Source organism: Suncus etruscus, chromosome 3, assembly GCF_024139225.1.
Source record: "Suncus etruscus isolate mSunEtr1 chromosome 3, mSunEtr1.pri.cur, whole genome shotgun sequence".
In the NCBI taxonomy this organism is placed as follows: domain Eukaryota; kingdom Metazoa; phylum Chordata; class Mammalia; order Eulipotyphla; family Soricidae; genus Suncus; species Suncus etruscus.
This window is the reverse complement of record NC_064850.1, coordinates 20,823,198-20,850,335: the sequence shown is the minus strand read 5'-3', so window position 1 is coordinate 20,850,335 and position 27,138 is coordinate 20,823,198. Positions and strand designations below refer to the sequence as shown.

The 27,138-nt window shown below is 53.1% G+C and overlaps 2 protein-coding genes across 2 annotated transcripts in view; one reads left to right on the top strand and one right to left on the bottom strand.

Moving 5' to 3' along the window:
- The window catches only part of LOC126004088 (peroxiredoxin-1), a 1,184,503-nt gene that overhangs the window by 2,679 nt on the left and 1,154,686 nt on the right, over nt 1-27,138 (top strand). The window lies entirely within an intron of this gene.
- Nucleotides 18,292-27,138, bottom strand: part of LRRC74A (leucine rich repeat containing 74A) — a 47,348-nt gene continuing 38,501 nt past the window's right edge. The window contains exon 14 of the mRNA XM_049770709.1: nt 18,292-18,400. Within this exon, the coding sequence (XP_049626666.1) occupies nt 18,292-18,400 (109 nt within the window). The remainder of the gene's footprint in view (nt 18,401-27,138) is intronic.

Genomic DNA, 27,138 nt, shown 5'->3' with positions numbered 1-27,138 from the left:
GCAGGGCAATCTGGGCTGCAAATAGGATGGTGCCAGGCCTCCTTCCGTGGCCCTGAACCTGACACCTATTTACTTGGTGCTTGCTAATGAGTTTCTGCCTGGAAATTTGTTTTTCTCCATGTCACCTCTCGCTGATCATCTAGGAACAGAATTGCTTACTAAGGGGGGCTGGGCGCTTGCAGGGAGAATAAGATGCTCCTGTTTGCAGATCCCCAGCTTGCATGATAGGACTGAGGGCTTGTATTTCATCCAAATAAAAAAGAACATGAGGGCCCGGAGAGATAGCACAGAGGTGTTTGCCTTGCAAGCAACCGATCCAGGACATAAGGTGGTTGGTTCGAATCCTGGTGTCCCATATGGTCCCCCGTGCCTGCCAGGAGCTATTTCTGAGCAGACAGCTAGGAGTAACCCCTGAGCACCGCTGGGTGTGGCCCAAAAACCAAAAAAAAAAAAAAAAAAAGAACATGAAAAGGCAGGAGGAGGGGTGGGCACCCAGACTTTCTCGTGAAGGGTTGGAAGGGGGCCTAAGGGGGCCTACTGGGAAGAGTCAGGGAAGAGAACTTCCTGATCCTATTGCCCTCCCCCCCCACACACACACTGCACCAGCTTACTGCTGTTTGGTATTTGGGCCATACCCGAAGGTGCTCAGGGGTTACTCCTGACTCTGCACTCAGAAATCACTCCTGGTAGACTCAGGGGACCATATGGGATGCTGGGAACTGAACCCAGGTCCGTTCCAGGTCAGTTGCGTGTAGGCAAATGCCCTACTGCTGTGCTATCACTCTGGCAATAGTGTTTCTGATTTCCAGATTGGTGGCCCTGTGGAAGGGGAGAAGAGAGAAGAGAGGACTGGCTGGGGGCCACGGTACAGGGAAGTAGGGGGGCAGGCCCATCTGACCCTGTTATTTTTAGCTCTAGAATACACTCCTCCCAATCAATCCTTGTTATGCTGTTTATCTTGCTTTAGTGCCCTTTATTTCACGCTGGGTGGGACACAGCAGTGCGATAAATTAGGGAGGATGGCTCAGCGTGCTGGGGCATGTGACCCCCCCAAGCTATGGAGACCTCCTGGGGTTGACAAGATTTAGTGCAGTGACCCCACTGGGACAGCCCCTCAGATGTCAGTCCGAGTGAGCAGTGGGTCCCATAATCCTTTGAGGCTGAGTGTCCAGGAGACCTGGAGCTGCTGTAGAGGAGGTTTTGCTCCAAATGGGGGGCTTCACTCACCAGCTCCTCCTCCTCTTCCTTTGCAGAGGTTGAACCAAGAGGGACACAGAGCAGAGCCACCTGCTGGCTGTTGAGGAGGGGGCTTGCTTCTGGACACTTCCTGCCACCCTGTTTCTGGAGCCTAGGCCTTGGAGACAGGGAGGCAGCTGGGGTTGCAACAAGAAAAGGGGTGGGAGTGTGGGGACTCGCTAGCACTTCTCGCCAGGGACATGACAGCTCTGCTTCCAGCCTCCTTCATAAGAACCTCTTGGGGAGGAGAGACTGACAGTGAGAAACAAAGATAGAGACAGACGCAGTGGGGGGGGGGGGGGAGAGAGAGAGAGAGAGAGAGAGAGAAGTAGAGACAGAGACAGAGAGACCAAGAGACAGAGAGTCAGAGAGACAGGAGACAGAGAGAGACCAGGGGTTCGAGAGATAATACAGTAGGCAGGGCACTTGCCTTTTATGCAACTTACTCTGGCATCCCATAGGGTCCCGTGATCCCTAAGCACAGAGCAAGGAGTAAGCCCTGGGTGTGGCCCCAAAGCAATCAAACAAACAAACAAACCAAAGAGAGAGACAAAGAAAGTCCAAGAGAGAAGAGTAGAAAGGCAGGAGTAAGTGGGGTCAAGCTTTCCATGTCATTCAGAGATCTTCGAGGAGGGCAGGAATGTTCTGGCCCAGAGTGTGCTCTGTGAGTGTGTCCGGAGTTAGTCCACAGCTGGCAGCTTTGAAGAATGGAAGCTTGGTGGAGGATACCAGGCCAGTCCTGAGGAAAGGCCAGGGCTGGATGCCTGCCTAAAGTCATGCATAGGGAGGGTATTCATAGAAAAAACCCTGAGCCCTGGGGCCTGAGCGATAGCACAGCAATAGGGCATTTGCCTTGCAGGGACAGACCTGGGTTAGGTTTCTGGCATCCTATATGTCCCCCAAGCCAGTGAAAGACCCAGTTCGATTTTTGGCATCTCGTATAGTCCCCTGAGCCTGTCAGGAGTAATTTCTGAGTGCAGAGCCAGGAGTAACCCCTGAGCACCTCCAGATATGGTCCAAATACCAAAAAGAAAAACCCTGTCCCAGGGCCAAAGAGATAGCATGGAAGCAGAGCATTTGCCTTGCATGTAGAAGGACAATGGTTCAAATCCTGGCATCCCATATGGTCCCCCGAGCCTGCCAGGAGTGATTTCTGAGCATAGAGCCAGGAGTAACCCCTAAGCAGCACTGCCCAAAAAACAAAAACAAACAAACAAACAAAAAAGAAAAACCCTGTCTCCCCAAAAGGCCTAAACCAATCAAGTAGCTGGGGGTGGAGCAGGGTGCAGCACCAACCTTCTGATCAGAAACAGAAATGGAGGGGCTGTGGCCATCTCAGGATGGGGTGGCCATAGGAGGGGAGCCTCTTTTCATGCCTAGTTCTAACCTGCAAGATGAAAATGCAATCACTGAGCTTTTGTGGGACCATGGTGACCTCCTATGGGGAGAGAAGGAACCGAGGCTTTCTAAAAGGTTGAAGTGGTCTGCCTGCGTTTAGAGAATAATATAGCTCAATGTTCTCAGGAGCCAAAGAGGCTCCTAGAAATTCCAAGTTTCTGGTGGGAAACTGGGTGCTAGTAGATGGGGAACCTTTCATACAGGAAGTCCTTTTTTGGGGGGTCACACCCGATGTCATTCAGGTGTTACTCCTGGTTCTGTGCTCAGAAATTGCTCCTGGCAGGCATGGGGACCATATGGGATGCCAGGATTTGAACCACCGTCCCTCCTGGATCGGCTGCATGCAAGGCAAAAAGCCCTACCCACTGTGCTATCTCTCTGGCCCCATACAGGGAGTCCTGAGGCTCCACAGACACTGACCTTGAGAGTTCTGTGAGCAGACCAGGTCATCCTGCTCCCACCCCACCCCACCCCATATACACAGAGAAAGGGATCAAGAGCTGAAGCTCTGTTAAATGCCCTTTAGTGAAGACCTGGAGCTCTGCTTCAGGTGATTCAGTCCCTGCTGATAGGGGGCCTCCTCAGGACCTCAGACATCCAGTGGCCTCAAGCCTTTCTTCTCTCAGTTTCCAGCTAGGCCCTGGGGCCACCCTGGGAGGCTAGTTACCTAGTCACACCTGGAGAAAGGCTTCCACCATGCCTTCTGGCAGCTGCACCAGTGGGAGTGGGAGCAGGGAGACCCAGGGCTGGGTGATTCGATGCAAGCTCGAAGGGGGATGTTTACTCCTATCTGCTTCCTCTAGCTCCCAAAGGGCTTCCAAGTCTCCCCTGATAGCCCCCAAATCAACACAATACATCATGGAAAACACCAGCCTTCCCTAAACACTATCCAATGACTGAAGCAAGCGTCTGCTAGCCTGAAGGGAGGTGGTCTGGCCAGCAAGGAGGGAGCCCAGAAAGGAGGCAGTGGCTTAGAATAGTGGGGCCTGGAACAAAGGGAGGTTCTGGGTAGATGTGGTAAAGGAAAACAAGCTGGGGTCCCATGAAATGGGAAAGGGTGTGTGTGTTGGTGTGTGTGCCTATGTGTGTCTTTGTTTGCTAACGTGGGTGCATGCTTGTGTGTGAGAATGTGCATGTGCCTGCATGCTCAGGACAGAGTATGCAGCAAGGCTGCATAGGTAGGGACCAGCTGCCTTGCCTGAGGCCTATGTGGCCCACAAGTTCCCCCAAACCATGACCCAAGAATCAGAGCACTTGTAGATGACAGGAAAGAACACGGTGAGAGAGGGAACGGAGAGATAGCACAGCGATGTTTGCCTTGCAAGCAGCCGATCCAGGACCTAAGGTGGTTGGTTCGAATCCCGGTGTCCCATTTGGTCCCCCGTTCTCACCAGGAGCTATTTCTGAGCAGACAGCCAGGAGTAACCCCTGAGTGCCGCTGGGTGTGGCCCAAAAACCAAAAACAAACAACCAACAAATGAACACGGTGAGAGCATGTAGAGGACAGGTTGGGGTGTGGAGGAGTGAATGAGCCTCAGAGAGGGAGGGAGGGAGGAGGCCTGGCATGACCCTTGCTCTGCTTTTTGTCTGTGCCAGTCACTGCTCTGTTGCCCCATTTGCAGAGACCTTCCTCATTCTGATTTCCTGTGTCAGAGATACCACCACCATTTTGTTTTTTGGGTCTGTGCTGAGGATAGAACCTGCATCACAGCTAAGCAGCATGCTAGGCAAACACCTCAACCTTTCAGGATTTTTTGTTGTTGTTTGGTTGGTTGGTTTTGGAACCACACACAGTGGTGCTTAGGGGTTACTACTGGCTCAGCACTCAGAAATCACTCCTGAGGAACCAGAGCAATAGCACAACAGTAGGGTGTTTGCCTTGCACAGGGTCGACCTGGGATGGACCCAGGTTTGATTCCTGGCATCCCATATGGTCCTCCGAGCCTGCCAGGAGTGACTTCTGAGCACAGAGCCAGGAGTAACTTCTCAGTACTTCCAGGTGTGGCCCCCAAACCAAAAACATACATACAAACAAACAAACCCAGAAATCATTCCTGGCAGGCTCGAGGGACTATATGGGATGCCAGGGATTGAACCAGATAGGCTGCATGCAAGGCCCTACCCACTGTGCTATCACTCTGGCCCCTCAACATTTCTACTACTGTTCAGTCCCAGCACTCATCAAAGCCAGAGCCTCAAACTTACAAGACAAGCACCAAGTCCCTGGGTGCCAGTCCCTAAAAGCAATACTATTCTTATCCCCATTTTGCAGATCAGGCAACAATGGTGGCCCAGAGTTCCAGAGACCCCCCCAAGTCCCTATATCTTTTTTCTTTTTCTTTTTTTTTTGGTTCTTGGGTCACACCCAGTGGTGCTCAAGAAATACTCCTGGCTCTGCGCGGGTCCTGTTTTGGCTGCGTGTGAGGCAAACGCCCTACTGCTGTGCTATCTCACCAGCCTCCAAGTCCCTAAATTTAATCACAGAGGCCAGATCTCAAATGGGCCTCAAAATCTCTGTGGACCTCACAGACTGGGCTGGGGGGAGGAGCTGGCAGCATGTAAGGGAGAAAGAATCAGACTTCTGGGGAGCAGTGGGGATGAGAGAGAAGAGTAAATCAAAGATGAGGGTGAGGGAGGGAGGATACCCACGGGAAAGGAAGGGGTAGAGGAGGAGAAAGAGGAGATACCTTAGGTCTGCCTATGGGAGCCAGGGGAGGGGGGAAGGGGCAAGGTGGGGAGATGGAAGAGGCCTAAAGGTAGGCATGAAATAGGAGATGGTCAAGAGAGCTGATAATGAGCTATTGTTTTATAATGAAAACAAAACTGGGGTTGGAGCAATAGTACAGCAGAGCAGGACACTTGCCTTGCATGAGGTCAATCTGGCTTTGATCTTAGCACCCTATATGGCCCCCTCTTGTCCTACATTACTTACTGTATAACCCCTGTAACACCAGCCATAAAAGGGGTCCGCCCCTTTAAGAAAGACCTTAATCAACTGCAGTTTGGCTGGGGTATAAAACCCAGTCCTGAATGAGGCTTGGGGTGGGAGTTGAGTGTGGGACTTGAAGGTGGGACTTGCGAAGTGGGAGTTGGAGGTGGTGGCAGTTTGAGGAGTGAGGACTGGGGAACAGCTTCTACTCCTGGCTGCAGCTTTTTCTCTGATTTCAACAGGACTCAGTCGTATTTTCCTAGATGGTTTGTCCTTTGATCTGTTTACCTGTTCCTGGCCCTCAATCTGACCTTATCTTGATCTTCAACCCAGCTCTCTCTTTCTCTTTTTCCTTCTCCTGGCCTTCGGGTATGTCATAAATGCTTCTAGCCTCTCTACCTTCCCTATTTATTAAAGCAGGCTTCGGGGCCAGAGTGATAGCACAGTGGTAGAGCCTTTGCCTTGTACAAGGCCAAACCAGGACAGACTTGGGTTTGATCCCCGGCATCCCATATGGTCCTTGAGCCTACCAGGAGCAATATCTGAGCGCAGAGCCAGGAGTAACCCCTGAGCACCACAGGGTCTGGCCCCAAAACCAAATAAATAAATAAATATCCAGACAAGTGTCTGTGTTGTCAGATCCAGCTTCAACCCCCCTCCTCTGCCTCTGCTCTCTCACTCCCAGCCCTGCTGCTGGTACTGCTGTCTGCAGGCTAAGCCGAGCTCTCTTCTTTCCATCTGTTTGTCAAACGGGCTAATGTGCAATCATCAGCCTAGTGCTCCCAACCCCTGCTTCACCCCAATTCTGGCTGCATGTTCCCCCAAAGCCCCATGCTCCTTGAGGTCTGGGCTCACTCTCTGGTTGCAGGTGGGGGGAGGACACACACAAGTCCCTTTGCTGAGGGCAGGAATCTGCTCTGACCTTGAGGATGGCTCAGCTCCCTGACTCTCTGGAGACTCAGCTGGAACCAGCCGCTCTGCTCTGCAGCTTTGGCATCTTCCTCAGCACAACTGAAGCCAAATTCTCACTCAGGTTGGAGAGACAGGGCATTGGGTGTGGGGAAGGAGATGGTGGGGTCCTTCTTTGGGGTTGGGGGGACCCCACTCTCCAGGCTGCTGGTGCTGCTGTGGTCGGTGGACCATGCCAGAGTCTCACCCTTGACCAGCTTCCTCTAAGTCCAAGCTGACACACTTTGTATCTCTCTGAGTAGAGAAGCCTCGTGTCTGTGGGCCCCAGGGTGTCCTGGAGGCCACTCTGAGTCAGCCTGCTTCCGCCAGCCACCGTCTGGCCTCTTTCAAATTCTCTTCCCTTCACCTCTAGATCAAACAATCAAACAAATAAACATGCCATTTACCCTGTTTGTCCATAGAATACATATTTGCAAAAGCAAAAGAGCAAAGACTCTAAGAGAATGGCCTGGGACTACTGTAGGCTAGACAAATGGCTTCGTGGGCTGGAGCATAGGCTTTTGCCTTTAGGAGCCCCAGTTGTCGCTGCTGTTTTAGAAAGGCTAATCTAGAGGTGTTTAGGGTTTAATCCTGGCTCTGTGTTCAGGGGTCTGAGGTGTCAGGTTAGAATACAGTTAGCCACATGCAGGACAAGTGCTCAACTTACTGGACTATTATTCCTCTTGCCCCTGGAGTGCCAGGTTTGATCCCTGGAGCCACATCACCCCCTGAGCAGAGTCAGGAGTGATGCCCAGACATTGAGCCAGGAGTAGCCCACAGCACTGCTGTGTATTGCCTCAAAACAAAACAAACAAAAAAAAAGAATTACTGGGGCTGGAGCAATAGTACAGCAGGTAGGGCATATGCCTTGCATGTGGTCGGCCTGGGTTCAATCCTGGACATCCCATATGGTTTCTTGAGACTGCCATTTTTACCTGAACATTTTTACCTGCCATTATTACCTGAACAATCATCTCTCTAGCCTTCCTTCCTTCCTTCCTTCCTTCCTTCCTTCCTTCCTTCCTTCCTTCCTTCCTTCCTTCCTTCCTTCCTTCCTTCCTCCCTCCCTGCCTTCCTTCCTCCCTCTTTCCCTTCCTTCCTTCCTCCCTCCCTCCCTCTCTCCCTCCCTTCCTTCCTCCCTCCCTCTCTCCTTCTCTTCCTTCTTCCCTTCCTCTCTTCCTCCCTTCCTTCCTCCCTTCCTTCCCTCCCTCCCTCCCTTCCTCCCTTCCTTCCTCCCTCCCTCCCTCCCCTCCCTCCCTTCCTCCCCTCCCTCCCTTCCTCCCTCCCTCCCTTCCTTCTTCTCTCCCTCTTTCCCTTCCCCCTTCCTTCCTTCCTTCCTTCCTTCCTTCCTTCCTTCCTTCCTTCCTTCCTTCCCTCCCTCCCTCCTTTCCCTCCCTCCCTCCCTTCCTTCCTCCCTCCCTCCCTCCCTTCCTCCCTCTTTCCCTCCCTCCCTTCCTCCCTCCCTCCCTTCCTTCCTCTTTCCCTCCCTCCCTTCCTCCCTCCCTCCCCTCCCTCCCTTCCTCCCTCCCTCCCTTCTTCTCTCCCTCTCTCCCTTCCCCCTTCCTTCCTTCCTTCCTTCCTTCCTTCCTTCCTTCCTTCCTTCCTTCCTTCCCTCCCTCCCTCCCTCCTTTCCCTCCCTCCTTTCCTCCCTCCCTTCCTCCCTCCCTCCCTCCCTCTTTCCCTCCCTCCCTTCCTCCCTCCCTCCCTTCCTCCCTCTTTCCCTCCCTCCCTTCCTCCCTCCCTCCCCTCCCTCCCTTCCTCCCCTCCCTCCCTTCCTCCCTCCCTCCCTTCTTCTCTCCCTCTCTCCCTTCCTTCCTTCCTTCCTTCCTTCCTTCCTTCCTTCCTTCCTTCCTTCCTTCCTTCCTTCCTTCCTTCTTCCCTTCTTGGGGCTGTACCTGGTGATGCTTGGAATCCACTCAGGGTGGTGCTGGGGGACCGTGTAGTGCCAGGAACTGAACCTGAAATCTTATACACAAAACTTCAGCCTTTTGAATTCTTCCCCTGGTTCTATTTCTTCTCTCTCTACTGAGACACAGAAAAGAACTCTCGGACACCCTCAAGTGTTTCTGTGTCAGCAAGGAGAATAACCTAGAATCCAAACATCTACCAACGCCCATAGCTCTGCCTGGCCTCCACCCACCCTCTCTTGCTTTTAGTTTCCTCCCAACAATCTTCCTTTTCCTTTGCAGTTCCAGGATTTGGCAGGAAAAGATTCTGGATGCAACCTTGGTGCCAGGCTTTGCGCTGGGTGGGGGCTGGGAGGAGACAATTCATTAGTATCAGAAGCAGAACCTGCCGCGGCGTCCTTGTCTTTAATCTCAGGCTGCACATGCCTGACGCCTTCTCTCAGAAGTGACATTGCAGAAAGACTCTATAGAGCTCCCTAAAACCCCAGTCATGGAAAGGTCCAGGTTGGCACAGGGGTGCTAACCCCACCCCTAGTGTTCTTCCTGGGTCTCCCGTTGCCCTTCCTGGCAGCCCAAGAGAGGTGAAGGAGGAGGGGGTGGCAAGGAAGGGAAAGTGAGAGGGAGGAGAGGAGCACCAGCCCGGTTACCATGGCAACCACACTGGGGAACCAGCTGCTGTCGCCATGGAAACAAGGGGAGCCTGTTCAGAGGCTGAGCTGTCTCAGGGGAGACACAATTTTTGACCAAAAAAATTCTTTTTATATATATACACATATAGCCTTTGATAAAAAAAATAATGAAAGCCATGCTCTCTGGGATTCTGGGGGCACCGAGTGAAGTGACAAAGGAGAGGGGGAGGCTGGGCTGCATAGGGGAGGGGGCTGCAGGGCTGGGAAATGCCTCGTCAGGGTTTCATAGTTGACAGGGCCTTGGAAATCACCCCACTTGATGGATGATGGAGGGAGGGAGGCCTAGGGCAGAGGTAAGTTGCTTACTCAGGGTCCCCAGATAGGAAGAGGCTCAGGGAAGCCCAGAGGCCTGGGGGAAAAGGGGGAGGGAAGAGAGGGGACCCCCTTCATGGAGCGGGTGTGCAGGGGGGCCATCCCCCATTCCAGCCTTCTTCCTTCTGCTTTCCCAGAGCTTCGGCTGGCCCTTGGCGGCAGTCCAGAGGAGTGCCTGCTAGCAGGGCAGGAGAGAAACTGCCAGAGTCCAGAACGGAGCTGTGTGAGGACAGGGCAGGAGAGGACGGTCCATAGGTCACCCAGACATGGCCAGAGCCAGAGTCTGTGGGATGCAGGCAGGCAGGTGCCTAGGACTCTGGGTTCTTGGTGAGGCTCTGTAGAAAGAGCTGCTCTCCAGGGGAGGTGAACCAGGAAGCAGGAGAGGAGGGCAGGCTCTCAGGCAGGGCTGCCCATTGTGTGTGAGATGGTGCTCGACTGAGGTGTGTGTGTGTGTGTGTGTGTGTGTGTGTGTGTGTGTGTGTGTGTGTGTGTGTGTGTGTGTGTGTTCAGATACCCACAGGCAGGCTCAGGTGGTACAACTCTTTCCTTTTCTTTCTTTTTTTGTTTTCCTTTTATAGGCTTTCAGGGCCACACCTAATGGTACTCAGGGCTTACTCCTGATTCTGAGATCAGAAATCATTCCTGGTGGGGCCTCAGGGGATCGAACCCGGGTGGGCAACATGCTAGGCAAGAATCCTATCACCAGCTGTATTTATGGCTCCAGACCCTGCTTTAGATTTCTTTTTTTTTTTTTTTTGGGGGGGGGTCACACCCGGCATTGCTCAGGGGTTACTCCTGGCTGTCTGCTCAGAAATAGCTCCTGGCAGGCACGGGGGACCATATGGGACACCGGGATTCGAACCAACCACCTTTGGTCCTGGATCGGCTGCTTGCAAGGCAAACGTCGCTGTGCTATCTCTCCGGGCCCTGCTTTAGATTTCTTGATGTGCTTTTGCTACCACCAAGCTCAGCCCCCAAATGACACCTTATGCAGCCATGGTCCAGGAGAGGGGACAGTGGCAAAGAAGTGAAACCCACCCCAGCCATGCTCACACACAGCACCCAGAAACCCATTTCAGAGCAAGGGGAAACAAGCCCTTTCGAAGGTGTTTTTCCTCTCAGAATCCCCCAGAAGAGCTCAGAGGCAGGAAGGGCTACCCCAGACCCCAGAGACTGGCAGGGCACATTTGAGGGATATGATTTTGCGGTTTTCTCTGCCCTTATCTCTCTCCTGGGGTGTGGCAGGGGAGAGAGCTGTGCTGCTGGGGCCCAGAAGAAGTGGGTGAAAGACTTCGAGGAGCCACAGGAGGCCAGGAGGTTGGGGCTGTACCCTCAACTTCCGGGATCCCCAGCCTCAGAAACTGCCCTTCACCAGCCAGCTCTAAGGCTCTCACCACATGGGGGTTGCCATGGAAACTGCAGAGCTGTGGGTCTGTCAACCGACCAGCATGGGGGGCTGGGCATCCAGGAGGCCACAGGCCACTGGAGGCTCACTTTTTTCACCAGATCTTGGGGTTTTCAGGGAGAACTTCCCACAGCCCCACATCCACGGCCTTTTGTCACTGTAGACAGTTCTGGTCCAAACTCCTCAGAGGAAGGGTGGGTTCCCTCTTCAACTATGCCCAGAGGAGTCCTTTAGGCCACATGGGGTGAGAGTGGGTTTGGGGACTGATCTGGAGGGAAGTGTATAAGCTCCAAAATAGGGCGTTAGAGACCTCTTGTGCCTCCTTCCACCCTGGGCTCCACCGTGAGAGAGAATTCAGATAAGTCTGAACTGTTTCTGACTCTGACAGGGGCAAGGGGTGAGGGGCGAGGGGCTTGTCTCCCACCCCACCCTCTCCTGGGTCTAGTCATTCAGGCAAATACTCAGGGCTGCCACCCACCCCGCCCAGTCCAGCAGAGAAGGTAAGAAGTAGTTTCAGGGATGGGCAGGTGGGCCAAAGAATGGGATTTACATGCAGGACCCCCAGATTGGACCCCCAACCTATAGTTGTAGTTGGTCCCTGTAGACCTCTGGATAATCTTCAAAATGCCAACCTGGCCCCTTCATCCCCCAACAACAACAAAAACAAGGGGTTTCTTCATCTGACTGTGTGATTTGGGGCAGATTCCCTAACCTGGGAGGCCCTCGGCTTCTTTTGTGGGGAGGCCACACCTGGGGGTGCTGGTCTTGACTTACTCCTGACTCTGCAATTGGAATCTCTCCTGATGGGGTGGGCTCAGGGGACTGTATGTGATGCAAGAGAGCAAATCTGGTCATTGGTACAGGCCAAGTGCCTGACCTGCTGTGTCTGTCTCTGGTCCCTGAGCCTAAACTTTTGGGGGAAAACCTGCCTGCATATTCTGGGGTGTAAGGAGAGCATGGCCCAATGGGCTCACACTGGGGACACAGGTGGATTCTCTGCATTCCTTCCCCCCTCCCAGCAAGGGGAGTCCTAGGGGACTGAAGGGGGCTCCCCCTGTTAATCTTCCACCATGCCACCCTATCAGGTGAGCCTTTTGTCCTTTATCATCTTCTTTTGCAGATATGAATACGGAGGAGGATCCCCAGGGCATTCTGCAAAGGGACCCCAACTCCAGATCCATGAAGGAGAGTTTATAGACTGGGGGGAAAAGCTAGTGATTTAGCATAGAAATCCCCAGATCAGGCCATGGGGTGGGTATGTGGGGACGCTGAGACTCAGCATCTCAGCTGGGCTCTGACCTTGGCGCAGGACCCCAATCTCCCAGCACAGGGTTTCCTGGTTGGGGTTGACCTTGCCCTGGCTTAGTTTGGGCATTGAATTTGGGGACTTGAAGTCTCTCCAGCAGGGACAGAGGGAGGGAGAGCGGGAGGAGGAGGGGAGAGAAGCAGGAGGCAAGAAGAGGGGAGGAGAGGGAAGGGGAGGAGAAAGTACTGCAGGAGAGAGAGAAGAGGGAAGGACGACCAGCGAGGGAGGGATGGAGGGCAGGCTGCCGAGTGTGATTCTGAGCTCTGCGAAGAAGAAAGGATGAGAAAGCAAGAAATCAGCTTTCAGGGGAGGCTGAGAGGGGGAGGGAAGCGAGGTAGGTGGGAGCCAGGGAGAGAGGCGGGAGAGAGTGAATGAGAGAGAGTGAACTGGGGGAAGGGAAGGGAAGGGAAAGGAAGAAGAGGGGAGGGCAGGGGAGGGGAAAGAAGGGAAGGGAAGGAGGAGGGCTAGGCCAGGGTTGGAGAAGGGAACAAAGAGGGAGAAAGTGCCACCATCTGGGGTCTCCCTCTACCTCTGGAAGACCAGCACGCAGCTACAGGGACTCGGGCCAGCATGATTCAATTTGGGGGTGCTCCTACCTGCCACCCCCTGCCTTTGCACAAGCAAAGCAGTTTGCATGAGCTCCCCCAGACACCCCTCAGAAGGTGTAGTGTCTTCTCCAGCTCCCTGGTATGTTCCCATCTCCCACCTTCCAGGTCTCCAAAGCCAGAGCCAGTCCCCAGAGTGCTCCCCAGGGCACTGTCCTGGAAAATCTTTCTAGAACCTTCCAAAGAGGCAACACCCAGTGGCCCGGGCCGGCGTGGGAGGGTGTGTGCTTGCAGCCCAGAGGAATTCCTCTCTTCAGAGCTGAGCTGGGAAGCCTGGGAAGAAGCCACACCCAGGAGCAGTCTTTCCCCTTCAGGGGAGGAAGAGAGAGAGAGGAAGCCTGGAGAGCCCTGTCCGGCCTCCTCTGACAGCCATCCTGGGTCCTGCTCTGGCTTCCCCGCCTAAGGCACAATAAGAGTGGAGGGGTGTGGACGCTAAGGTCAGGTGCTCTCTAAACTCCATGCCAGGACTGAGGATTGGGGGGGTCAGGCAAGGAAGCCAAATAATACTCTATACTGCTTGGGTGCTTATTTATGGCTCCTTATTTACGGGGACTTGAGAGTGCCACACCCTGTGGTGCTCAGGGCTTTCTCTTGGCTCTGTGCTCAGGGATCACTCCTGGTGGGGTTGGGGAGGACCATTTGGGATGCCGGGCGATCAAATCCGTATTGTCTGGCTCCAGGCCAGCATCCTACCTGCTGTCCTAGTTATCTATCCTATTCCTTTCTGATGTTGCTGCAATGATTGTTCTGTTCACACAGTGCTCCTGAGACTCCTGGCTGTGGTTCTCACTCTTTTTAGTGGTGGTGCTGGGGGGGTGGTGTCACAGTCCCTTTTGTGGGGGGGGGACCACACACACATCTGGCCACTATGTGACATGCAACAGATTGCTCAGGTCCCATCACATGTATTGACCTGCAAGGTGGAAGCTCTGGATCCCATATTAGTCTTAGGTCTGAGCTGGACTCTGCCTTCATTTCCCTACCTGACATCATGGCCACAGCAGGGAGGTGCTGGAAGGCTATGAAGGCATAGTTTCCTGCTTGGGAGGCTGGAGAAAGGGGCAGCTTTGTGATCCCAGGTTGGCTCTCATGGCTGTGAGGCAAATACCTGCTCGTATGTAGCCCCTGTTTGTGTTCAGGTCCAGAGCACACAGCCTTCAGGCTGTAGAAAGCAAGGTCGCCCACTGCAGCAGGGAGAGTAAGTGCTTAGAGATACAGCAGGTCCAGCTACTCTGCTGCGCCCTGTTTTGTGCCAATGCCTGGGCACCACCTGGAGCCTCTGGGACCCTCCTGCCTGCCCTGCCTGGGGCCTGGAGTTCCCCTCCTTCAATCAGCATCCTGGTGACAGGAGCATGGAAAGGGCTTCCCTCTTCCTCTGTGTGCCCCTCACCCAGATGGCTGCTTCCCACCCCCGGGAACAGGGCAGCCTGTCATTACCGTGGTGATGGCCCTTGCTGGGGTGGTGGGGGGCACAGTTTGTACCTGTGTGTGTGGTGCTGGGGGGCAAGCTTGTTCATCCCAGTTGCAGGCGAGGGGTTTTGGGGGTGAGAGCCAAGGGTGGGGCCAGCCCCTCGACGAAGCGCCAGCTCAGCCGCCTGCTAAGGGACAGGGACTCCAGAGCTCCAGAAGAAAAGCTGCAGGGGGTGGGCAGAGCCTGGCAGCATCAAAGCTGGGAGACGGGATGTGGGGTGGGAGCTGGGGGCCAGGGAGGAGGGAGCCCAGGCAGCGGAGATAGCAAAGCAGAAGCTAGAGAAGATACTGCGAGTTTGGGGAGGGGGGGACCCCTCATTCGGCCCTCCCCTTCTCCGGGGTCTCCCGCTGCGCTTCCCCAGCCAAGAGAAGGCCCCTGTGCTCCTGTGACATGATCTGTAATTTCCGGCAGACATTTGAGGCCTCTGACATCTGCATAATGTGGCCGGTCTCCTAGCAACCGGAACAGCTGTCTGGCATTTCCAAGATTAAACTGTAACTATACGCCGGCCTTGCCAGGGGGAGGGGGGGTCGGGATAAACACTGCCTTCTGGCATTTTCAAACTCATTTAGCTTGTATTCATTTCCTGCCTGCAGTAACGAGGCCGGGAGGGCCCTGTCCCTGCACGCGCTGAAGATGCAGATGGAGCTTCTCCTGGACAGGCCAAGCGATGGGACCCACAGAGCCTGACTGTGTTTTTAAGTTTATTCTACCCTATAGAGGTGCCATTCAGCAGCTGGAGAACCTGGCCTGGTTCATTTCCTCCGTGGTTCAGAGTTGCATCACCCACCTTCTTCCCATACCCTGCCCCGTCTCTGTGTCCTGTGTCTCCTCCTCATCTCTTAAAAGAAACTCATCACGGGGCCTTTCATGCAGGAGGTCATCGGTTCGAATCCCGGCGCCCCATATGGTCCCCCGTGCTTGCCAGGAGCAATTTCTGAACCTGGAGCCAGGAATAACCCCTGAGCACTGCCAGGTGTGACCCAAAAACCACACACACACACACACACACACACACAAGAAACTCATCACAGGGCAGGAGAAGTAGAGCCAGGAGTAACCCCTGATCACAAAAAGAAAAGAAACTCATCTCCTCCCCAGGTTGCAGGAAACCGTGTGGGCTCACTCGTGGCCCCGGGAGCCCTGGTTGATCTTGGTGCCTGCCCCACTGGCCACTTCAGGCTGTCTGCCCTGGTCAGACAGAGCAGGCCAGCAGCCCTGAGCCCCTTCTATGATCTTAGTTCCCAGTCCTGTCGTCCCTCCGCAGTCCCCTGAGGGCCCCTTTCTGTGTCTGGCCAGAACTGCCCGCTGGCTCCTCTGGCCTGCTTGGGCCCAGGCAGCAGCTTCTGCTGTCCCCACCCCTTCACTACAGCTCTGCCATTTGGCTGCAGCTCCCAAACCTCGTGAATGCACTGTTTTGGGTTTTGCAGCAAGAAGGACAAAATAAATGGGTGGTGTGGGGTGGGGTGGGGTGGAGGCAGAGAGAAGGAGGAGGAGTGAAAAACCCTCAGCTGCCCTGAGTGGGCCGGTTCCAGGAATGTGTTCTGGGCTATGGATGCCAAAGCAGTGACCCTGGCACGTCACGGCAAGGCAAGGCAAGGCAAGGCGGCCAGGCTGGGAGAGGGCGAGGCGGCGGCGGCTCCGGGTGAAGCGCCTCCCTCGTCGTCTCTGCTGACTCACGGCTGCTCCAGCTGGCAGCCGCCTTTCCTGGGATGGCTGTTGCTAAGATTCCTCGGAGATGACTGATTGCTTCTCCCAGAGCTCGGTGAAAACATGTTTGTAGGCTGCATGCAAACACACGCAGACAGTCCTGTGGGCTCGCACGCCCAGCCCAAATACCTGTACATGCGTGTGGGGGGGGGGGTCCAAGCATGTCCAAAACATGCTGGTTCTTTCCAGCACTTTCCCAGCCCTCAGGTATGCAGTGTGTGTGTGTGTGTGTGTGTGTGTGTGTGTGTGTGTGTGTTGCACACACGCAGACACACAGGCACACAAACTCTTAGGCGTGCAAAGGGAACAGCCCACTCCCTTCCCTTTTACCCCCTCTGACAACGGGACATGCCAGCTTTTCCAGTGGAAGAGTCAGGCAGCTGGTGTCCGGGCCTGCTTTCATGTGTAGTTTTTAAGTTGTCTTGAAGCATTCTTGGCCCCATTGCTGCCTTCCTCCTCCCCCCTCCCACCCTCCCTCCTCCCTCGGCTTTCTTCATTCTGCTGTAATGATCTCATCTCCCCACTCCCTCTGCCTGCCAGGGGTTTGATGTCTGGTGATTCCAGCCACTCAGCTGGAGTTGGGGGTCCTCTGGAGCCAGATTCCTGGCCTGGCCTGCCCTGAGTGCCCTGAAGAGCTGGAGAGAGGGAGAGGGTGGGCGGTCCCCATGAGCACTTGGATGGAAAGTCTGGACTTTCTTGGGCTCTGACCATTTATTTTTTGGAAAAGGTCTGTTCTGATTCCAGGGCCCAGCTGGCAGGGAGGTGTGTGACCTTGATCGTGTTGGGCCTTGGTTTCCCCTCCCGCTAGGCTGAAATTGGACTCCTTGCTGAGTCTGCCAGGGTTTCACTGTGACAGGGGTTGGCAGGCACTTGGGCAACAGGCAGGGTTGTTTGTCACGGGTTCTTGAAAGGGCAGAGGGGCCAACAGCCCTGTACCAGTTTGAATCCTAGTCTCTGCCTTGGCTGTAGTAGTTCTGCCAGGCAAGCAGGCAGGCTCAAGTGTCGCCTCTAGAAATGGGCGCGCCCTTAGGGCCAGCTCTGCTGGGATTGAGAGGGTGGGATTGCTAGGCAAGACTTGGTCCCTCTAGGCAGGGGCAGAGGCCAGTGTCCCTACTGCAGACTCACCCAGCTCAGTGCACTCAAGCTACCAGCAAGAGCTCTATGCTCTGGGCCTGGTTCCTGAAATGAAGACAGGGCAGTTTTCCTACTTCCTGCTGGCTCTGACATGCCATGACGCAAAGAGAGCACAGGACAAAAATAAAATCAGTTCCTTCTCTTCAATAAAATCTTTTTTGAGTTTGGCAAAATAATTTTTTTTCGTTTTTAAATTTAAAAATAAAAATAAGCGGGGCCAGAGAGATAGCACAGTGGTAGGGCATTTGCCTTGCATGTGGCTGATCTGGAAGGGACCCTGTTCTATTCCCGGCATCCCATATGGTCCCCTAGCCTGTCAGAGGTGATTTCTTTTCTTTCTTTCTTTCTTTCTTTCTTTCTTTCTTTCTTTCTTTCTTTCTTTCTTTCTTTCTTTCTTTCTTTCTTTCTTTCTTTCTTTCTTTCTTTCTTTCTTTCTTTCTTTCTTTCTCTCTCTCTTTTTTTTTTTTTTTTTGCTTTTTGGGCCACACCCGGCGGTGCTCAGGGGTTACTCCTGGCTGTCTGCTCAGAAATAGCTCCTTGTTTTTTTTTTTAATCTTTTTTTTTTTTTTTTTTTTGGTTTTTGGGCCACACCCGGTAACGCTCAGGGGTTACTCCTGGCTATGTGCTCAGAAGTTGCTCCTGGCTTGGGGGACCATATGGGACACCGGGGGATCGAACCGCGGTCCGTCCAAGGCTAGCGCAGGCAAGGCAGGCACCTTACCTTTAGCGCCACCACCCAGCCCCAGAAATAGCTCCTTGTAGGCACGGGGGACCATATGGGACACCGGGATTCGAATCAACCACCTTTGGTCCTGGATCAGCTGCTTCAGAGGTGATTTCTAAGTACAGAGCCAGGAGTGATCGCTGAGCACCACTGGGTGTGGACCCCAAACCAATCAATCATTCAATCAATAAAGTTTTAAAAAAAATAAAAATAAGCTGCTCAAAAAAACCATGGTTTGTGGGTCACCTTTCTGGTCACCAGATGGTTGCACTTTTTTGTTAGAGAAAATCTCTTTGGTGCTCTGAGGAGCAGCAGAGCCCACACTCCCCAGGCAGGAGGGGCTACAGGAGGAGACACCAGCTGACCAGTTTCCATTACATGGCCACCCATGCCCCAACTCCAGCCACTGGGCACTCTGACCACAGCTACCAGCCAGCTGTCCTCACTTTCACCGGGAGGTGGCTGGAACCTTTCCAAAGAACCCACAAGTCACCTTTGGGAGTCTCAGGGTGAGTCCCTAGAACCAGAAGCCCTGGGGTGGAGACATGTAGAGCTTCTGGGTGCCCACGGCACTCTGTGTCCCCAAAGCAGGTTCCAGCAGGGTCAGGCTTGCTAGCAGCTGCTGGCTGTGTGGGCAGAGGAGGCTCTGAGGCTGCGTCTTGACATGGGAATGAAAAGACAAAAGCAGACAGAGATGCTTTCTAAACTGACTGAACTTACCGATGCATCTAATTTTTATGATAGCCCAGCAGAGTGGCATCAAAGCATTCCTACTTTCCACCTGGGAAACTGAGGAGCAGAAGAGTTAAGCTTCATGGGAGTTCGAGGACTAGGTTGTAGGTTTGTTTCCAGAGCTCATTTCTAACTCCACACCATCCCACATGCCCTAGTCCAATCCCAGCCATTCTGTTTGGGATCCCCTGTGCCACAAGATCGTGTGTCGCTTTCAATCCACCACAACAGAGTGTGCAACCCGGCTCACTGCAGGAACAGCCACAACAAAGAAAAGGGAAAGGGGAATTCCAGGAATACTTTACACAGCATCTTTTAAAAAAAATTGATTTGGGGGGGCAACACCTGGCAGTGCTCAGAGGCTATTCCTGGCTTTTTGCTCAAGAGTGATCTCTGTTTGGGTTGGAGAGATAACATGGAAGTAGGGCATTTGCCTTGATGCAGAAGAACGGTGGTTTGAATCCCGGCATCCTACATGGTCCCCTGAGCCTGCCAAAAGTGATTTCTGAGTGCAAAGCCAGGAGGAACCCCTGAGCGCCACCGGGTATGACAGAAAAACAAAATAAAACAACAACAAAAAAGAGTGACCTCTGACAGTGCTTACAGAACCATATATGGTACCAGGGTTCAAACCAGAGTTGGCCACACGCAAGGCAAGTGCCTTACATACTGTACTGTCTTTCCGGTCCACAGCACCTTTTCTTTACCCATCAATGCACAAATACAAACCTGAGTTTCCTCTGGGCCAGGCCTGGAAGTAAAACCATGAGCACACAGCTAGTTCTCAAAGGGGTCCTAGAACAATGGGTGTGTGAGATGTCTGCTTGTCTGAGTTCATTGAGGCTTCCTTATCTTAGCAAACCCAACTAACCCATGACTCACATGAAGAATTCCAGCAACCCTACCTGAGCCAGGGTTTGCACCCATGAGTGTATGTATTTGCTTAGGTATGCACGGGTGTGCGTGTTTGGTCCAGCAAGGTTGCAACAAATACAGCCTTGTATGCAGGGAGCCTGGAGAGAGGCATAGCTGAGGATTAGCGGTGAAAGCCGCAGAGAACTGAGGGCTTGGAAAGGTCACTCGCTGGCCAGAAGGAAGGACAAGGAAGAATGGAGGTTATATCTAAGTCTCAGGTCACTCAGTAGTGACAAGATCTGAGGACTGGCCAGGAGGCTTGTCTTGGCCTCGAGGTAAGTGTCCCTCCTCCATCCCACCCCCCCCCCCCATACTGAGTTCCCCAGAGTCAACCTGGGGCATGGCCACCAGCTTGGGCACCTAGCAAGGGTGAGTTGATGTGGCCCCAGGAAGATGAGGAGGAAGCCATCTGAAGGCCTTTGGGGATTTGGCCTTGGAGAGAAATAACCCCCATGAGCCCCTCAGTGCTGCAGAACTGGTTTGACTTCGGGACAAGGGTGGAAACCTATCCCTGTGGGTGCTGGCAGCACAGCTCACTGACCCCTTCTGTGATCCAGGAAGCAGAACTGACCTCCTGGAATGAGGCATGGGGAGGATGTGGTGTGGGAGCCCCCAGGCCCACCCAGAGGCTTGCTGGGATGTGAAGTGTTCAGCAGAGTGCAGAGCCTGCTAGCCTGCTTTCACCCTTCCCTGGCCTTGGATGGAGATGCTGGCTTCCCAGGCTCACAGATCATGACCTGCCCTTTCTCAGCTCCTGCTCCCTCCCTGCCCTTCTTGGATTTTGCTTCCCAGGCCCTAGAGGGGGGCATTTGGCACAGCAGAAAAGTCCTTCCTTGAAACCCTTCCACCTGCTGGTTCTACAGCGCCACCTGCTGGGTTTCAGACTCCATCAAAAGGAGACCACCCCCCTTTCCATCCCAACTGGACCAGGATGGGTGGTGTGTGTGTGTGTGTGTGTGTGTGTGGGTGGTGGTGGTGGTGGTGGTGGTTTAATGTGATGTGGTGTGTGTGTTACATTGTTCCTGGTGGTGCTTGAGGAGGACCATATGGGGTGCCAGAGATCAAACCTAAGTTGATTGAAAGGTAAGCACCCTATAGACTGACCTATATTGCTGCAAGGGCCCTCTTCCAGGAGTGCAAACAGCAGCCTTCCTACAGTTGCCTCTATGTCCCTTCCTTCTTCCCTCCCTCCATCCCTCTCTCCTTTCCCTCTTTCCTTCCTTCCTTCTTTCCTTCCTTCCTCCCTTCCTTCCTCCTCTCCCTCCCTTCTTCCCTCTCTCCCTCCCTTCCTTCTTTCCTTTCTTCCTCCCTCTTCCCTCCCTTCCTTCTTTCCTCCCTACTTCCCTTCCTCCCTTCCTTTCTTCCTTCTGTCTTCCCTTTCTTTCTCCCTCCCTTCCTTCCTTTCTTCCTCCCTCCCTTTTCCTTCATTCCCTCCTCCCGCCTTCCCTCTTTCTTCCTTCCTCCTTTAATGTATGCACTTGTTATGGGGGCAGAAGGGGTGGAGTGAAGAGAGAGAGAAAGAGAGGAGAGGAGAGATGTCTCTTTTCCTCTTTTGCAAAAACAAAACAAAACACAAAAACACAAAGCAATCTATTTGGATTTGGATCCCAATAGAATCCTTATGTCCTCATTTAACCTTAATATTCTCTCTCTCTCTCTCTCTCTCTCTCTCCCTCCCTCTCACTCTCTCGCTTTCCCCCTCTCCCCTTCTCCTCCTCTCCCTCCCTTCCCTCCCTCCCTCCCAGGTCCACACCTGGCAGTGTTCAAGGCTTACACCTGACTCTGCACTCAGGGATCAATCCTGGTGGGCTCAGGGTCTATATGCGATGCTGGGGACCGAATCCAGATTGGCCATGTGCAAGGCAAATAGTTACCTGCTGTACTATCCCTCCAGCTCAGAAATAGTTCCTTCTTAATGGCCCCAAATATAGACACAGTCCTATGATGTTAGGACTTCAGCACATGCATCTAGGAGAAGGCTCTTCAGTGTAGACAAAGCGGAACACTGCAGAGCACAAGTGTCTGCAGACTGCAGTTTGCTGTGATCTGCGTGTGCATGTAGGCAGTTCAGGGAACTCCCAGTACTGGGGGTCAGGATGACCATTTAAAGATTGCCTTAAAATCTGAGCTGGCAGATACTGGGTTGGTTAGGAAAGCCCCAGCCCACAGCCTGAGGCTAGGAGACTGGCACAAAGTAGGTGAGAAGTACTAAGGCTTCTGCAATGTGGGGCCCATCTAGGAGCTTGGCACCCCCTCTCATGGCTCTACTGCTAACGGGTTATATTAAGTGATTCAGTGGGAAATTACACTCCAGTTAAACAACCTCAGGAAAGAGGGAATTTTTACTGCAAAGAGATTCAGGCAGTTTTTATTTGCTTTGTTTTCTTTCTTTTTAGGAGGGGGAGGGAGTTGGGCCACATGCAGAGGTTTCTCTTGGCTCTGTGCACAGAAATCACTCCTGGCAGTGCTTGGGACCATCTGGGGGGTGTCAGTGATCAAAACCAGGTTGACTGCATGCAAGGCATATGCCCTATCTGCTGTGCTATTGCTCTGCCCAGGCTTTGTTTTGTTTTGTTTTGTTTGGAGGCCACACTCAGCCATGCTTATGGATTATTCTTGACGCTAGACTGAGGGGTCACTTTTGGGGGAGTGTTGGGTCACACCCGGTAGTGCTTAGAGGTTACTCCTGGCTCTGAACTCAGAAGTTGCTCCTGGCAGGCTCGGGGGACCATATAGGATGCCAGGAATAGAACTAAGGTCCATCCACGGTTGGCTGCGTGCATAGAACCTGGGTCAGTTGTGTACAAGGTTGCTGTACTACCTCTGTGGCCCTCAGGCAATAGTTTAATCCAGGGGTTCAAACAGTGGCACCAGGCCTTAACTGTGCTCTTGAGCCTTCACCTTTGTGTTGCTCTGTATATCGGTTGCATTTTGTAGCAGGGCTGTCAACATGTGGTTCCAGGGATTGAAACCTAGGCTTTCTACAATCTTCCTCTCTGTGCTGGGATCTCTCCAGCCCCTGAAGCTGGGTTTTGTTTTGTGTCTGGAGGTGACGGCACTAGATTTGGATTCAGAATTTTCTAGCCTGCTCCATTCTTGGAAATGTACGTCAGTCCTGCCTTTCATAGCCGGAGAGGTCTTATAAGTGACCCACTGAGAAAATGTCCATAACGAGCCAATCAACATAGAAGGGTCTCTGGGGAGGCCTCGGACGCGGGCCCACTTCTGCATTCTCTAGGGCCCCCAGGAGAGGGACAGACGCTGGATGGAGTTTGAGGGCAGAAGGAGCTGGGGCAGCAGGGGGCCTTGTCCAAGAGGCCTTTCATCTGCAAGCCAGAAAATCTACACAGGAATGTTCCAGCTCATCAAGTGCACCCCCAACCCCCCAAATGCAAGTGTGCTCAGCCAAGGTAAGGCCATGTTCAAAGTCACCCTGGCTCCACTCCGCAGAGGTGTGACATCACCCCTGGCTCGGACTCCACTTACTGCAGCCAAGAGCCTTGCAGTGGCCAGAGGCCTGCCTGGGAACCCGCCTCCCCAGAGAGGCTCCGTGAGCTGGGAGGTGGGGGCAGGGGTGTGTGTTTGTGTGGGGGGGGAGCAGGGCCTTCCCCACCCCGCCAGCCTCAGGCTGCTGTACCCCACTCCTTTCAGGGTTCTTGGCCAGGAGCCCTTCTTGTCTGCCTGCTGAGGCCAAGGAGAGGTCAGAAGGCTGGGCTGAGGAATGAGCAGAAAATGGGTCTTGGGCTTCATTCCAGGGTCTGGAAGCTACACAGGCCCCCTGGGGTGTGTGGAAGGGGTACCTTGTGGGACAGGGTCCCACTTCTGGAATGTTTGCAGCAAGGCTTCTCCCTTGGGGCTGGAGCCAGGCTCTCCTCAGGGGGCACCTGGTATGTGCCAAGGTGTCTCCACCCACATCCTCTACAGTCCTGTCCTTCACCTGCACCCCTCCTCGCTCCCCCAGGTACCGGGAAGCTTTCTTAGCTCCAGAAAGGCTGGCTTTTGGTTTGTGTATTTGCTTTGGGGAGTCTCATTCGGTGAGGCTCACATTCGGTGAGGCTCAGGTTACTCCTGGCTCTGCTGCATTCAGAGATCACTCCTGGTGGACCAGGGACCATGTAGGGATTAGCTGTGTGCAAGGCAGACCTTAGCAGATGTGCTACCTGTCCAGCCCCTCTAGCTCTAGGAATTGTATCTGAACCACCTAATCAAGTTTAGGGGATACCTTCTCTTGGGTCTCAGATTTAAATCCCCCAATCCACAGGGACATTTGACAATGCATAGACATGTTTTGAGGGGGATTAGAGCAGTCCTGGAGGTGCTCAAGGGCCATAAGTGTGCTGGGGATCGAATTGGGGTCAGCTATATGCAAAGACTTAGCCCCTTCCTGGAGTATCTCTCTGGCCCATGTGGAGACACCTTGGGGGTGCTATTGGCTCCCAAAATGCAGGCAGAAGTCAGGGGTGCAGGCCAATGTGCACAGGCTAATCCAAGAACTGACAGCTCAGGGTTGGAAAGAAAATAATGTGTTTGTCCTACCTGGGTTTGAGCCCTGGTATTCCATATGGTCCCCTAGCACTGCTAGAAGTAATTCCTGAATATAGGACCAGAAGTAACCCCTGAACATCCTAAACAGACAAACACACACACAAACAAAAACACAAAACAATGGACAACCTATAAGACCAACAGCTTTGAAGCGGAGATGTGGCAGTGCCACCCAGGTCCCACCCAGAAGCCTCCTCCCTAAGGGAAGCTCATCTGCCCTGCTGAAATGATACTTCTCTGCTCCCTAGGCTGTGCAATTTAGGGTGATTAATTCAACCTCTCTGGGCTCATGGTTCTCTTCTGTCAAATAGAGCTAAGAGGAGTACCTACCTTAAAGCCTTGTGCAGGTCAGATGGCTTCAGGACAAAAACAGCGCCTGCTCACAGAAGGTTCTTTATCATATGCCAGGAATGATGATTGGAATACGATGTTTTTAGTCTTTTTTTTTTGTTTGTTTTTTTGGGCCACACCGGCGTTGCTCAGGGGTTACTCCTGGCTGTCTGCTCAGAAATAGCTCCTGGCAGGCACGGGGGACCATATGGGACACCGGGATTCGAACCAACCACCTTTGGTCCTGGATCTGCTGCTTGCAAGGCAAACGCCGCTGTGCTATCTCTCCGGGCCCGATGTTTTTAGTCTTGAGTGTCTCTAGGGAGAGTGGAAATGTGTGTGTCTGCAGGAGTAGGGATGGGGGCAGATGTTGTCTTTGAATGGACTTAATGGCAGTGCTTGAGGGAACCATATGGAATGAGGGGATTGAACCCTGGTCAGCCACATGCAAGGCAAGTGACCTCCCTCTGTTTCATCTTTCTGACTCCAGAGGTTGACTTTTAATGTACTCAAGGCTGGACATTTAGACACAGAAATAGATGTTCTTTTATATTACATGTCTGCTTCTTTTTTCTTTTGTTGGGGGGGGTTCATACTCGGCAGCGCTCAGGGGTTACTCCTGGCTCTAGGCTCAAAAATCTCTCCTGGCAGGCTCAGGGGACCATATGGGATGCTGGGAATTGAACCACCATCCTTCTGCATGCAAGGCAAACACCTTACCTCCATGCTACTCTCCGGCCCCACGTGTCTGCTTTTGATAACACAGGTAGGGCTTTAAGCTGATTTTAAAATAGTATGTCTGAAAAAAAATTATGTCTGGGGCCAGAAGCAATAGTACAGGGTAAAGCACTACTTGCCTAGTATGGCAGCCAAGTCAGGTTTTAGGGGCTGGAGCGTAGCACAGCAGGTAGGACATTTGCCTTTCATGCAACCTACCCAGGTTCGACTCCAGCATTCCATATGATCCCATGAGCCTGCTAGGAGCGATTTCTAAGCACAGAGCTAGGAGTAACCCCTGAGCACTGCTTTGTGTTGTCCAAAAACAAAACCAACTCAAGATTGATCTCTGGCATCCTATATGGTCCCCCGAATCCTGCCAAGAGTGGTTCCTGAGTGCAGAACCAGAGTAATGTTACCTCAAGCATGGTCAATTGTGGGTCAAAAAGACATACCAAAAAAATTATCTCTCTAGGTAGATTCTATCGACAACAAATTCATTCCAGGTTGTTAGGGTATCAAAAACTATTTAAAAATGAGCCTTCAAAGGAGCATTGTTTGGGTCTCCAGGGGGTGAGAATAACAGTTTCTGGATGACTGAATACAGAATGCATGCTTGTGATTTCTGAGCAAGGGCACCTTCACCCCTTTAATACAGACGAGGCACAAATGCAAAACACGAGCACGTCGCCCCTTTAACTGCTCCATGCACCCAATGTTAACTCAGTACCTGCCCAGTCAGTCTCTTTGAGTTAGGGTGCAGAAGGAGTCAGGTCAGTGTGCTCCCAGCTGGCACAGGTGCCCATCTTGCCTGCCTGCCTGCCGCCCCTCTAGAAAAGTCCGTCCCTCACCACACTGTTGGGGCCCTGGACGCTGCTTCTCAACTATTGTGCTTCTCCGAGGCCTCAACCCCATTGGAGAAGCCAAGTAAGGCCCACTTGGCTTTACCAACAGCTTGTCCTTGGGCTACCGACCACGGTGTGCCTCAGAATATCACTCCCCCCTCCTGGTGCCTAAAAAAGCCCCTGCTACTATTTCCATCCCCCTCACCTGTGGAAATAAAATCTCAGTGTTTTCTGTATATTTTTCACAACCTATTTTCACATAAACCGCTCCTCCACCAACTATATATCTTTCCAGATCATTAAATATTCCTCTAGTAGGAAATGTCAATGAGCACCCAGAATTCTGTAAATAACATTATTATGTAACCAGTCCTATTGATTGTTGGACATTCTGTACTGGACACTCTCAACCTTACCTGAACCCAGGCTTGCTGCTGATGAACGGTGTGTGAGTCAGTGGCCAGAGCCTGCGGTTTGTGGGGGACCCACCCTCCCATCTACCGAGGCGCCAAGGGCCCCTGTCTGCAGTCCAAGTGTGTTTGGCTGCTTGGAATGAGCCTCCTGTGGGGGCATCTCCTCAGGGCCCCCCTTTATCCCTTGCACCTTCCATTTGTTTCTTTCTGGAACTCTACTTCTGCCTGGTCATTTTCAAAGCTCACCAGGTCTTCTGGAGACTGTCCTACTCCTGAGGATGGGCACGGGGTCTAGAAAGTCCTGGAGCATAAAACTAATGACTAGGCCAACCTATTTCTGCAACTGGTTTGAGATCAGATTATGGCAGCCACCCCAATTTTATTTATTTTATTTTATTTTTTGGGTTTGGGGGCCAACTTCAGCTGTGCTCAGGGGTTACTCCTGGCTCTGCCTTCAGAAATCACTCCTGGCAGGCTCAGGAGACCAACCAAACCATGGTGGGATTCCGGGGATCCAAGCCTGGTCAGCTGTGTGCAAGGTGAACTTCCCTACTACCCTGTGCTATTGCTCGGGTCCAATGCCCTGCTTTTAATTTGGGGGCAGGTAACCTTTCCCTAGATGCCTGTGAAGGTTGACACAGGCCCGAGCATACGTTGGACTACATGTCCTCACATTCGTGTCTACAGAAATGACCCTCCTGAACAGGGTCGAGGTCCACAAGCCTCAGACGTGGGCCCTGGCAGCTCTGACGTAGGCTGCCTTGTACCAACCTAGGATGGGAGCCTTGTTCTGTGGCTTCTCTCCCTGCCCACCCCTTATAGTCACTGCTAAGGAAATGCCCAGCCCCTCACGCCTGGATGATGAGT